Source organism: Pleurodeles waltl, chromosome 4_2 (assembly GCF_031143425.1).
Source record: "Pleurodeles waltl isolate 20211129_DDA chromosome 4_2, aPleWal1.hap1.20221129, whole genome shotgun sequence".
NCBI lineage: Eukaryota > Metazoa > Chordata > Amphibia > Caudata > Salamandridae > Pleurodeles > Pleurodeles waltl.
In genome coordinates this window covers 319,754,270-319,768,481 of record NC_090443.1, presented here as the reverse complement: position 1 = coordinate 319,768,481, position 14,212 = coordinate 319,754,270, and the positions used below count along the sequence as shown (strand labels likewise).

General features: G+C 43.3%; 1 protein-coding gene across 1 annotated transcript in view; it reads left to right on the top strand.

Annotated features, from left to right (window-relative positions):
• CACNA1I (calcium voltage-gated channel subunit alpha1 I) overlaps positions 1 to 14,212 on the top strand; it is an 842,691-nt gene that overhangs the window by 526,298 nt on the left and 302,181 nt on the right. The window contains exons 9-10 of the mRNA XM_069231287.1: positions 694 to 1,000; positions 3,742 to 4,121. Coding sequence (XP_069087388.1) covers positions 694 to 1,000; positions 3,742 to 4,121 — 687 coding nt within the window. The remainder of the gene's footprint in view (positions 1 to 693; positions 1,001 to 3,741; positions 4,122 to 14,212) is intronic.

Here is a 14,212-nt window from a genome sequence, read left to right as displayed (position 1 = left end):
TCGGCTATAGCAAGCGTCAGCTCATTGTTGGCCAGACCTATTTTTTCCTAATACATATATTTAGCATGGGCTTCTGGTCAGTTCTTTGCTCATGAATGGTTGACTTTGTTTTATATCTCACTTACCTGCTCCTGAGTCAATCACATGCCTCACTATTCTTGTATTTATCTTGCCCAGTAGCATTTAGGTGTCACAATGTATCCCTCCTCTGCCGACATCAGAATTGCTGGCACTATTGCCTGTCTTACATTGTACATACATCTATTATTATTTGGCGTGCCTTTTCTAACAAGAACATTGATTTAAAAAAAAACATTTAACATGCCTGAATGGTGTTCTTGTCTATGATAGTTTTTGTAGCTTATTTTTTTCTTATTTTGCAGTATGTTGGAGACACATGCATGTTATTAACAGGCCTTTAGTGTTTTTTTTAGTGCTAATAAATCCCTCCTATGCAAGTCTTGAAAAAGCCCGAGAAAACTATGAAAGGATGGACCTAAACTATCGCTTTCCTTCACAAATTTATAAGCTTTCTTTTAATCCCACTCCACATCTTGGTTCTACATGTGACTCACTCTATGTCTCACATCACGACAGTGAAGGGGTACACTGCTCAACCTAACACTTATAGGAACCCCCAATTGGGCAATAGTCTTCACTACGCTTGTCTGACAACTCTCTCAACTCTTCCAGGTGGGCTCTTTCTTCATGATCAACTTGTGCCTGGTTGTCATCGCCACGCAGTTTTCTGAGACCAAGCAGCGGGAGCACCAGCTGATGCAGGAGCAGCGTGCCCTCTACTTGTCCTCCAGCACAGTAGCCAGCTACGCTGAGCCGGGTGATTGCTATGAGGAGATCTTTCAGTATGTGTGCCACATCCTGCGGAAGGCCAAGCGGCGGACGATCAGCTTTTATGCAGCCCTTCAGGGCAGGGATGAGGGCCGGGCAGACGTGGGTGGACCACGACTTGGCATCAATGGGAAGGAGAGACGTCAAATCTGTAAGGACCTCACAATCTACTATTTTTTTTAATTTAAAAAAAACAGTCCTAGATTTCTTGCTGCCTCAATTCTCATGTGACTCCTGTAAGATATATTGAATTAGAGACAATCAAGATTTGACTTCAGTAAAAGAGGTATTATTAGATGTATTCAATGTTTGACTTTTTTTGATCAGTGCAACTATTCGTATTCAATATCCGTTCCCTATAAAAGAGGTGCCACTAACCCCATTCAATATATTGCTTCTCCACAAAAGGTGTTTCTAGACATATTCCATATTTGACTTTTGGTATGACAGTTCTAAATAAACCCATCAATATCTGGCTTCTGTAAGGCAGGTGGAATTAGAAGCATTCAAGAGGTTTCACTAAATCAATGCATTAGTTGTCCTCAATTAAAAGTTGTGTAACAAACCCATTTAATATCTGGCATTTATACGATTGGTGCATTTAGACTCATTCAATATCCAACTTCTATAAGAAGTTACTAAACCTATTCAATATTTGGCTTCTGCATTACCGTGTAACTATCCCACTTAATATTTGACTTATGTACAATAGGTGTAACTACATCAAATTCCAATATAGACCTTCTGTAGGAGAGCTACAACTAAACCCATTCAATATTTGACCTACATGTGACAGGTCTAACTAGATCAGTTCAAAATCTGACTTCTGTAATATAGATGCATAAAAAAACTATTCAGTATTCAACCTTTGAAGACAGATGTGAGGAACCCCATTCAATATTTGACGCTTATAGGATAGGTGTAGCTAAACCAATTTAACATCTAGCTTCAATAAGGCATGCAACAGAAACCATTCGCTATCCAGCTTTTGTCAAATTAACTATCTCTTAACTTAAATTGAACCAAGAGCAAGTTGAGTCTGAAGTTTGTAAGGTATGTGTACCACTAGACCTATTAAATGTGTGATTTTATTTTTAAATAAGTGTAACTAATCTTATATTATATCTGGCTTCTAAGAGAAATATGCAACAAGACTCTCTGAATATCAAGCTTCTGTAAGGGTGATATAACTAAACAACTAGTACATTCAACCTCTATATGTTTTAGAAGGTGTGTTAAATATGTAGCTTTGATAAAGTAGGTGTAACCAAACAGTTAAAAATGGCATTCCTATATGTCAGGATTAGGTATATCATTCAATATTTGACCTCTGTAAGAGAGGTGGAACTAGTATGATGAAATATCCAGATTCCCTAACATAGGCATAACTAAATCAGGTTTAATATTTGAGTTCTATAAGACAGTTGTAACTAAACCCATTTAGTATCCTGCTTTTGTAAGCTAGGTGTGAGGCCAACTCAGTATGTGTCTTCCCTGAGATTGCTGTAATATACTCACTTAATATAAAGTTACTATCAGATATATGTAACTAAACCATTTCACCATTTAACTTCTACAAGATAGGTGAAACTAGACCAGTTCAATATGTGTGTGCTTAATTCTAGTTGTAACTCTTGCAGAATTTGACCTATGCACGGCACTATCTTTATTACTGAATAAGAATATTTGCACCTTATGTTGTTGGAATTGCAAATATATCTGTTCAGCACGAGAAAATCCCGGTATTGCACGTTATCACCACTCTTCATTTGTCAAACTAACCATCTCCTAAATTGCACTAAGAATGAGCTGGGACTGAAGTTTGGACACTGATCATAAGACTTGGACGTTCGGTTTGTCCTACTTTTTAATGATGGCAAGGCTTATACCTTTGACTTTTATACAAGTTGGTTTGAGCCGTACCTCAGCATAGAGCCTTCATTCACATGGAGGACATCTCTTTGCCACATCCTATTTCCTTTTCCTATATAAGAGCTCATCTGTCTCCTAAAAAACATATAGGGGCAATTTGGTTACCCCAGATAAAAACCACACAATTTTAACATCGAACATTTTGAGATTTGTTTTAGCTTTCTAATATTTTTGTCTTTACTTGCTGAGAAAATATTTTGAATTCTGAAAACATGGCTTAAAGTAAGAAATAAAATAAATAATTAATAATAAATAATAATTAATAATTAAATAAATCACAATATTTTGTAAATTATATTAAACATTGTTTAAAGACTTTTAAAAGCTACCCTTTCGATCATTTAGAAAAGTTATTTAGGAATGTGGCATTTGTTCCTTTTGGACATTTTCTATGTAACTGAAACTTGTTATTTTGTGAGGCTGCAGCAATTTTGCATTTTTTTCCTTTAACTCCATTGGCAAAATGCTAATTTACATTGACAAATGCACCAAGATCTCATACATAAATGAATTATCACATATTTTCTATAAAACTGAAACGTTTAAACTAACTAAAACGTTTGAATTGTTGATTGAAATATTATCAGTGGTCTAGGATTGTGGTGTGAACCAATGGAAGGAAAGCCCTTTGCATTCAACAGGCATTAGCTATTTGAGAGAAAATAAATGGTAAATTATGTTTTTGCACAATGTTTTCCCCAAAATAAAGTGGCTTCAAAATGTACAACAGCATCATCTTGTTGAAGTCTTTCCCTTCATTTCTTGAATGTGTGCGAGGCAGAGATTAATAATTTCAAGCATCACTCACTATTATCCATTATCACAATTGAAGATAGTTAACTGCTTCTGAAATTTAACCTAAAGCCTATTAGGTTAAGCATCTACCTGCTCTTAGGCCAATAGTAATACGAATTTGTGGAAGCAACTCTTTTTAATACTCCCTGACTGTTCTCTTTTCAGGGCTCTGCAATAAGCACAGCCAACTGGACTACACCCCGCAGTCCATTGTCCAACCCATTGCTGTGACGTTGACCTCAGACTCATCTAACTGTCCACAGTGCACCAAGGTCCACTGGGTCTCCTCCAAGAAGACTGGCAGCCCAAAACCCACTCAGGCCGAAGCCCGCGATCAAACCAGCGAGGGAAGCAAGAGCAGTGAAGACACTGCTGAGGTGGAGGTTGGCGATGAGGGCAGGAGCGACGAGAAGTTCTGCGATCGCATCTGGGTGGAAATTCGGGTCAAACTGAGGGGGATCGTGGACAGCAAGTATTTCAACAGGGGAATTATGATCGCCATCCTGGTGAACACGATCAGCATGGGGATCGAGCACCATGAGCAAGTGAGTGGCTCTTTAAAGTATTATAATGAGAGGGAGAAGAGCGGAGTGTGTGAAGGAGGAGTAACTAGGGTCTGAAATATTAATAAACCAAAGGCAACTAGCTTGCGCATTTCCACAGACACAAAAGATGAATGCCTTGTATGGCTGCTGCAATGTTGTTTGTGGACGTAGCCATTTAAGAGAAGCATTTGAGTCTTGTAGTGACTCATACTCTTTATTTGACCAACAAAATGAGTACTAAAATCGATTACAGCAACAGTTTTCAATCCCACACAGTCCTCTTCATTAGATGTTACAGATTGCAAAGGTGAAGAAACGTTCACATAGAGCCAGCACAACGACTGATGATGGGGAAATGGCTGGGATTCAGAGTGTTTGTCAAAGCCACATTGGCAAATCTCTTTCTTAGCCATGTCATCAGTTCTGAACTGTGTTATCACCTTAATTTTTAAACTCATACCATATCCCTCTACACACACAGCATTGCCAATACCAAGGTGTCAGATGGCTTGGAGCAGAAAATTAATTTCACTACAATTCTCAATAATCAGTGGTTAGTTTCTGTACATATTGATCTGTGTATTATTGATAATCCTATATAAATGTTCTTCTTTGTGCCACCCAGGGTGGTGCTACATGTTGGCAGACCTTCACAATAGAGCACTAGAGCTCTGCTGGCCCAGCATGCCACCTGATCTCTCAAAGATAAAATGAACCGCTCTGTGAAGAACAGCTGTGTGCAAGTGCCATGTGACTGAATCCAGCCAACCCCCTACATGGTTGACTGTGTGAGATGACGCAGTTAAGAGCTGAGCACTGCTCAGGATTTGCTAACACATTGTATTTAATCACACTGATAAAGAATCATTCTGTGTGGATCAGATTCATGATTCATCAGAATTTAGTGGGTGTATCCTACTCTTGACATAGACATATCTTACTTCTGAATTTCACAGATTAAAGCAGACATAAGGCGTTTGAGTTTGAAGGGAACTGCAAATCAGGAGAAATTCAACCTTTTCTATGATGTGAGCTACTTCTGATCAGTTAATATCACACAAGCTACTCATGAATATTATCACTGTTACAATATGATCACATCCAGTAAGATTCAATTTTGAAAGTCCTATATAGGATTACCTATAGTGGCAGTCCTTTGCAGACCCACACACAAGTTACTCTACCCATTGCTCCTTCAGGCACTTTTTCATGGCTGAGTATTCATTAACACAGTGTGACTGGTAGAATGAGGCCTGCAATGTGATCATTCTCTAAGCAACTTTGCTAGTCTGCAAGTGGAGATAGGTGGTGATGTTGCAGGCTTTGTCAGTGTCCCAGGTTGTCACTGTGTGTGTTTATTTGTCTGTATTTTTTGTCTGTCATTGGTTTGGCTAAGTGCTACTCCAAGGATCTGATCTACCCTTCCATGAGCTACTTCCAGGGAGCTGGCGAGCTATCAGTAGCTCCGAGCTACTGGTTGGAGATCCCTGCTCTAAATATAGAGTTGAATTCCAATGCTTGAATTTCCTCCACAATACTGCACTTATGTTGGAGGAAACTTTGAAAATGCAAGCACCAATGCTCTGCTCAACGACTGGTGTACCTGGCCAAGAAGGTCTAATGAGTGCAAGACACAGAAACTCTGTTAGCGAGAGAATGTAAAACCTAACAATCAGACCTGTAAGTTCTTGGAACAGTTATCTTTAACATTCTTCCGCAGTTCCAAGAGGTTTAAGTGAGGCCTTTTTTGTTTTAAAGGTTCTCTTTTGAGAGACCAAGGGCACACCATCCCTGTAGGGACTACCACTAGCAGCAAAGGGCAAACAATGACTATTGACTTTGGAGAGAACGTTTTTAAAGTCAAAATATCAAACAGATATTCTATTGTTAATTTAATAATTACATCTCATGTGAAGCTTAAGCAATCACTACATTAATACTCTGTGAAATAACAAAGTTGGTCTGCGTATAGAATATAGAAGTCAACTGACAGGGGTAAAACAAGATCAGATGCAAACCATCTTATGCATTTCAAATACTTGTGAAGAACTATTTAGCTTACTTAATTTAATTTTTAAAGGGCATGCTGACAGTTGCCGAATTAATCTGCTATAGTGCAAGCACAAATCAATACTTTCAACTGTCTAGTCAAACACAGACTTAATACTACCCACAACGATGAGTCATAATGATCTTCAAGACTCTGAAGGGCTTTAGACAAGCCTATCAAGCCTGTTCAATACACCCCAACCATGGCAACTACTTAGACTTAGGGCATGACTCTCAACACTTTTTGAGTGAGATGTGGACAGGCTTTCCTGAGCGCAAACCTGGAGGTTTGATACTCACATCCACCTGATCCTAGGTGGACTCTGTTCCCACATTATTGCTGTTCTATTGGGGGAACTTCTTTTTCCTCTTGGCTTTGCCCGTTTGGCGTTAGCAGTCATCCACCTTTCTCCGTATGTTTGTGTGTTTTTTAATATAGTGATATATGCAGATGGTGCGACAAGTGGGAGACGTATTTTACTGAGCTATGGAAATGATTATGACAATGACTAAGGACACTGAATGAATCATGACAGTCACAGAAATGTTGCAAAACAAATTTTTTGAGGCCCTGAAAACATATCTCTTACCAGAGATACACTTCGTGCAAACTCAACCACTGCTGTAGCAGTAGACAATTTAGTCTGCCAGCTAAACCTCTACTGCTCCCACCAGTAGTTGAGTTTGCATGAAGTGCATTATAAGCCACCAATCAGGAGGTCTGATTCACAAAGGTAAACTTACACTGTTATGTAAGTTCAAAACTTACACTGTTGTGTGTGTTCACCCTTTTTTTCTGTTCACAAACAAATGACTCAATAGTAAGTTTACGACTGTGGAAACTCCGCAGTCTGGGCGTAGAACTCAATATGTAAAAGGTAGGCCTATCTTTTTATGTGGGAAGCTCCCCGCCCTGACTGCGGAGATTCTGCAGTCTTAAATGTACTATTAACTCATTTGTTTGAGTGGGGTGTTCAGGGGGGGGGGTGTAGCCAGCCAGGACAAGATGGCAGTCAGGTTTTAGGATCACTTCATTGGGGGACCCACAATCCGTAGTCACCCACCACCATACACACCTGGAGAGCCCTTGAATAGATCTGCCTGGTGAGAGGAGACAATGTGGAGCCTACTGAGGCTCCCTGAACCCAAAGAGCCACCTGCGGTGCTGGACTGCTCTGGGCCCGGGTTCCTCACTGTGTGGCCTAAGGCTTCGAAGAAGGCCTCTGACATGCAAGAAGAGGCGCTGCAAGGAGAGGCGCGTTGCGAGGCGATTGGTGCAGCCGGCCCGGCCCTGATATTTGTGTTCCCCATCCCTGGATGTAGTGGAATCTGTGGTGTTGGGCCACTCTGGGCCTTTGATCCATGCTGTGTGGCTTTGAGGTCACTAAATAGGCCTTTACTGGGAGGCAGCTGGTGTGGGCATCTGCGTCATCAGGCCAGCTTCGCTGAACTTTGCAGACTGCCAGAGCACTGCTCTGCTGACTGCACTTTCACTGCACTGCAGCGGGCAGCGTGGGGCCACGAGACAGATTGGAAAAGGCGCTGAATGGACAACTGTGAGTACGCCCATCAGGGGAGATAAAAAGGGTGGGTGGCGGTTCCTGAAACTTGCTTTACTTCTTCATTCCCCTCAGCACCCCCTCATACCATCTAACCTCTCATGATGGCACGTGAGCCCTGTGGACTGGTGTTGGCTCCCAGGCAGGAACTGGGATGGCTGGGGTTATGAGCACAATGATACTTGGCTGAACTAACTGAATGACTGTACGGGCCTCTTAAGTATTGTTGGACCACTCCCCGCCTGCAACTCCTGTGCGGCACCTCGCTACCCAGCTTCATAACGCCATTGAGAAATAGGAAACTGCACCATATCCTATAAACAAAGGAATAATCAGGATTGACGCTTGACAGAGAGAGCCCCTGTACCTCAGTGTGCCCGAACTTATGGCAGCAGCTGAAGGCCCCAAAGGACCAACGGAGGAGTGGAGGCTCAAGTGCCGGTCTGGAAGGGAGACTTGTTTTCTCCCTGAAACCCAGTGGCATTCCACAAGCATTAGCAAGAACAGCATTAGGACTTCTCGTGCCCCCATGCTACATGAAGTAGGGGTGAGGTGGGTCCTACAACAAGCATTACTGGACAGGAAGTGCAACAGGGCGGACATTAGCTGTAAGCCAAGTGGTGCAAACAGACTTGGAGTCAAAACTACTGTGATGGAGATGTGCTCTATTTGGCCATGGGAACCCCATGAAACATAGACCTCACTTCTTCACAGGACTGCTTGTGCTGCCCCACTCATCAAACTGTCGGAGGATTGGGTGCTTAGCGGGTCCGGCTCAACAGTTTGTCACCCTCATAGTTTCCGTGCCTATGCCTGGGGGGTCCCTGCCACATTGCTAGAACCATTGGATGATGAAACACAGAGAAGGAATTGGCCCTCAACAGCTGTGGCATCAAAGCGGCGGTACCATGGCCCACTCGGAATAGGACTAGCCAGCAGATGCAACATCATCAGTAACAAGCGCAGAGCTTAAACTGGACAAGATACTTGCAGCCTTCACAGATACCAGACAGGGTCTGAACACCAAAGTTGATCCATTTGTGATTGAATTAAGCCTACTTCATTATGACCCACAGAAACTAGCAGATCGTGTCACCTGCACTGAACATGAGATCATGTAGATCCGCCAATCTATATAAGAAATGGAAGAACAGGTTTGCTCCCTTACTGATAAGATCAGTGAACTAGAAGCTAGAGCAGAGGACTCAGAAGGTCTCTGATGTCAAATTAATCTCTGCATAGTGGGCTTCCCAAGGATGCGGAAGGTGCAGACCCTATAAAGGTCTTCGAAGCCTAGCTGTCGACGGAGGTGGCAGCAGGACAACTATCTGCACACTTTATCTTAGAACGTACCCATTGTGTCCTGGTACAGCTGCCACTGGTGGGGGCTCCTCCTCGGTCCCCAGTGGCACTCGTAATGAACTTCAGAGACAAAGAAGCCCTACTACAGTCAGCCAGGGAGGCCGTGCCACTTCATTATGAAAACACCAGAGTCTTCATCTTCCCGGATTACACTATGACGCTGCAGCGCCACCAGGACACTTCCTGGGGGTGAAGCGAAAATTGAAGTAGGCAGGTCTTCGCAATTCCCTCCTTTTCCTGGTAACGCTCAAGGTTATGGTTGGGTATAAAAGTAATTTCTTCACAGAACTGGCAGATGCTTGGCGCTGGGTGGAGCAGCGTTGCTATGAAATGTCTGTTCCCTCTTCACTGACAAGCTGACAGTATGAGGTACAGTCATCCCATCGCAAGAAATGTAGGGAATGTAAAACTGGTGGCACTGTGATTCAAGGGGCACCCACTCCAGGATAGAAAAGGGAGAGCAGGCTCAAGCTCTGAAGGCAGTAGTTACATTGTGGGCAGACCGGCATTCATGTTTGCTCATGACTCGGACGATGAGATTCCTGACATTGGATCCACTCGCTCCACCAGTAGCACAGTCTTGTGGCTCTACCGGAGGTGACACCAGAAACAGTGAATGAGATTGAACAACTGGGCTGCCTTTGCTTCCGTGCGCACCAAGCAAAAATGCATCAGAAGAGGGTGTGCAGCGCAAATCCACCCACAACAATCACGATGATCAGGGTTTCCCCAACACTTGTAACCACTAATGAGTCTGAGATACACAAAGCATTTACCATACGCTACTAGACTATATGACCCTCCCAGTATGGACCGTCAGGACGCCATACCTCACTTCCTTGCCTCTGTGGACTTACCAGTCCTTACACCAGGAGACAGAGATGACCTCAATGCATCCCTCTCTTTACAGGAGATGTAGGGGGGGGCCATAAAGGGTGCATCGATCAAAGGGACACCTGGGATGGATGGATTCCCAATTGAATTCTACAAAACATATGAACACTTCGTAGCCCCGAAGTTACTCGAACTCTACCAAGAGGCCCAAATGGAGGTTCTGCTACTGACAACCCTCCGCAAATCCCTATTACTGTCGCTTCCCAAACCTGGAAAGGACCCCATATAGCTTTCCTTTTGCCATCCACTATCTATAATAGGGTCTGTTTATAAAATCCTGACTAAGGTTATAGTGGGCTGGCTATATGAGCACATGCCACGGCAGGTGCACCCAGACCAGAATGGTTTTGGGAGTGAGCAGGGTAAAGCAGCAAGTTTGTCCAGTGTCCCCATTACTATTTGCACTAGCTATGGAACCCTTAGCTCAGAGGCTTGGACAACGAGGGCCAGCCGGGGGTATCCCATTGTCCAGTGAGACCGTTATCATCTCGCTACATGCAAATGATGTATTACTCTACATCCAAGACATACGGGAGTGTATAGCGAATGTCCAGGATATACTGCAGGAGTTTCATACTGCTTCTGGGTTGGCGGTGAGTTGGGCTAAATCATGCCTGTTCCCACTGCATCCAGATTGTCCCAAGGAACATATTTTTGTAGATTCTTATCCCCCGCATTGGGAGCCCCGCATGTTCCGCTATCTTGGCATTAACATCTATCATGAGGCGAAGATTTAATAGATAGCAACCTCGTAAAAGCCATAGCATCACCAAGCCCCCAAATGGCTTTTTGGACCACTCTGCTGCTTACAGTGTAAGGTAGACTGTCCCTATCTAGGATAGTAATGCTCCCCCTGGTTACTCTACTATTTTCATAACATCCCGGTCCACATACCCAGATCCACATTCCACACCCTGCACCCAGCCCTGGGGAGTTTCATTTGGACAAGGGGAGATGCTAAATTGCACTTCACTTGCAGTTGCCCAATGACAAAAGAGGTTTGGGATAGGACTGGGCAGAGTAAACGGAGCCCGGCTCCGCGGAACTCCGCGGAGTTGAAAAAAAAAACTAGAATTCTGCAGAGGGGGAGTTCCGTGACCCACGGAGTCCTCCTGAATGCACTCATCTCAGAAGTGCTAAGCAGGGTCAGGCATGGTCGGCCAGGCCCGACCCTGCTTAGCGCTTCCGAGGTTTGGCGCATTCAGGAGAGTTGTAGGCAGAGAAAGCTGCCATTTCAGGCCTTTTTATGCACCAGCCTGTCACAGGGCAGGTCGATAAACAAGAGGCCTGGAATGGTAGCTTTCTTTTGCTGCTTACGCCCCTGGCATGAATTCATGAAATCATGACAAAACAAGCATTGGCACAGCCAAAAGCCCGGCAGCCTATTCCTGAACTATTGACTTTGCAAATGCTTGCTTGTTATTTTTGCCTAACTGCAAGAGAATGGTGATTGGAGTTTGAGAACAGCGTTGTCACCTTTCTCAAAGAAAATACCGGTAATTTATTCTGGTTTTCTGATTCTGTGAGAGCCAGATGTTGGCCCTTAAATATGATTGAGTGTAAAATCCTCTATATTCTTTTTTTAATGTGCCAACTATGGCTCAGTTTCATAATCATTAATACATATTTTAGTCAGTTCTAAAATACTTCTGAAGTGAATTATTTGTATTTTTACTGTATCTTATGTTCATGTTTCATAAGGTGAAACATAACACATTTAGCTGATTTTTCTATTTTTTTTAACCAGGTCTTGACTAAAATACCAACAATGCCGGTAAAATACTAATACCGCCATGAGTTACCATTTGAACTTATGCAATCATCCCACAAGGCTAGCAGGACGTAATGTTGATTATAATGCGGACTGAGCTTATGTCCACCCTGAAACTAGTGGTGTGCATTTTGTTCTCCTCAAAGTTTTTGCAAAATCATAATTTTAATACCTCCCTGAAACGTGCAATTGTTTTCTGTTCACTGCATTTTCACAACAAATTAAGATCATTTTCAATCAAGCCAAAACGAAAACATGCAGTTTTTATATATCTTTTTATTGGTTTTAATTCATTTCAAAATAAAACAACAATGCCTTCCTGGCAGATACATAATGGACAAGCACGAGGCATATGAGGGAAATGGTAAGCCTACTCATTATGGCAATTAATGGACAACATATTTTATTAAGTCAGGTACTTGGGATAGCCAAGAGCCCAATATCTTTTGAGGCTTTTCTGCATACCCCCTCCATTTGTAATTCGCATTTTCTTCTATTCCTTCTGACCATTCACTCAGGAGGGGAGGTATTTTGTCACCAGTCTTGAGCAATAGCAAGCCCAGTCCTGCTAGTGTCCCCTGCAAAGCCGACCAGGACTCCACGAGGCCTAAGAGTATTGTGGAGTGGTGTGTGCGCGCGAGATATTTGCAATGGGCTCAATTAATCTGTCTCCAGTATATTTTAATGCGTGGGCATTCCCATATAATGTGATAAAATGAGCCTGTGAGGCTGCCACATCAAGTGCAAGCAGGGCTTATTGCTCTACCCATCTTCAGGACCCTTTCAGAACTATAGTAGGTCCTCTTTCCATGCCTCTTCATCTAGCTCTCCCAGGCTTCCTTCCTACACAGCTCGTATCCTGCCCAGTGGGTCTGGGGTTTTGAGGAGCAAGGACCTGTATATTCATGAGCTACTTTTGCGGCCTAGTAGTTCACGTGGATTAAAATCGGGGACAGCATCTAAATCATCTTTGTGTGCAGCTAGTGTGTGGCAAAGCTGCAGATGTCTGTAGAACTGGGTCTTGTGCAGTTCAAAATCCGTTGCAGTGTGTTCAAAGGATTTAAAATTATCATATTCCCAGATCTCTCCCAGGTGTGAAATTCCAATAAGGTCCCATGCTGCGAATCCTGGGAGCTGCCTTAGTTGCACCCTCTGTGTCCAGCACCACCACGGAGTCTAGTTTGGGAGTTTTCCTAACTATTGGCTGTGCTTTAGGGACTCCTGCCAGCACAGGATTGGGAGTCATGTGATTTGTTGGAGGGAGTGCTGACAGGCTGTGAGGGGTTGGGTGTACTGTATACTATGGCTATTGAGTCCTATCATGCAGCACCCTCTCAAACACTATCTTGGGTCCAGTCACGTATGTTTACTTAACCTTAAGCTCAACCCATGGTAGCTGTGGCTGTGAGCAGTAATGCTTAGCAACAGAACAATGTGTATTTAACAGTACCAAACAACCAAATAAGAAAGTCACACAACAAAGAAAACAAGAAAGAAACAAGACACCAATATATAAAAATAGTGCTAAATTTCTATAACATTTTAGAGACCTTAATGATTAAAATCCACCACGGGGTTCCGGAGTTACAGATTTTATAAGCAATAAATAACTTTTAAATCAACAGCAAACAGGTATTGGCAAACACAAAGTTTGAAAACTTTCAAAAAATTTGAAAGAGTTTGTTCGATAACTCTGACCCGAATTAAGCAACCAAATCCAGCAGGACAGAGGTTTAGGGGGCCAGAATGGACACTTTGGATAGTTACCTGGCCACGAGGGCATTTTAAGGCAAGATCTAGCCTTTACAGGATGACTACCATAGATGACAATGGAGTGGTCCTGATACTGAGGGATGTAGACTTAAAGATGCTCAAGGATGCTCCTGATGCTGTGCAAGCCACGGGGGTGAAGTTAGATCGAGTCCTCGGTCATAGGTGAATGGCGGTGACTGTGTCCATGGATCTCTGGGTCCCACAAAGTCCTCTTTTGCAGGGTCCCAAGGCCTGCCAATGCAGACCTTGCATTTTTGCAATACAGCAGTCATGGTGCAAATCTTTGGTGGAGGCTGGTGTCTGCCTTGGGTGACGAATCTGGCCACAACCTTGAGTCCAGCAGACAGGAGTCTACCTTTTGGCTATCTCCGAATTGTCCTATGTGCTGCCTGGCATCCGGTAGTGGCAAAATCTCTGCGGTGGCTACCAGAGATGCAACTTGGGCTCTTTCAGCTTTAATGTCCCCAGTGCCATTTCCTGACCCTTAGAGCCTCTGCTTTGGACTGGGGATGGGAATCAACTTTTCCCCAAAACAGGCACTCAGAACAGGGTCCAAATTCTGTGAGCCCAGAATGCAGCAGGTGCAGTCACTCCGGCGTCACAGCCTCTCTTTGTGCGCTTCCAATGGGTGCAAAGTAGTTTTCTTCTCATCCTCGTTTTAAATCCAGCAAGTATAGAGGGTC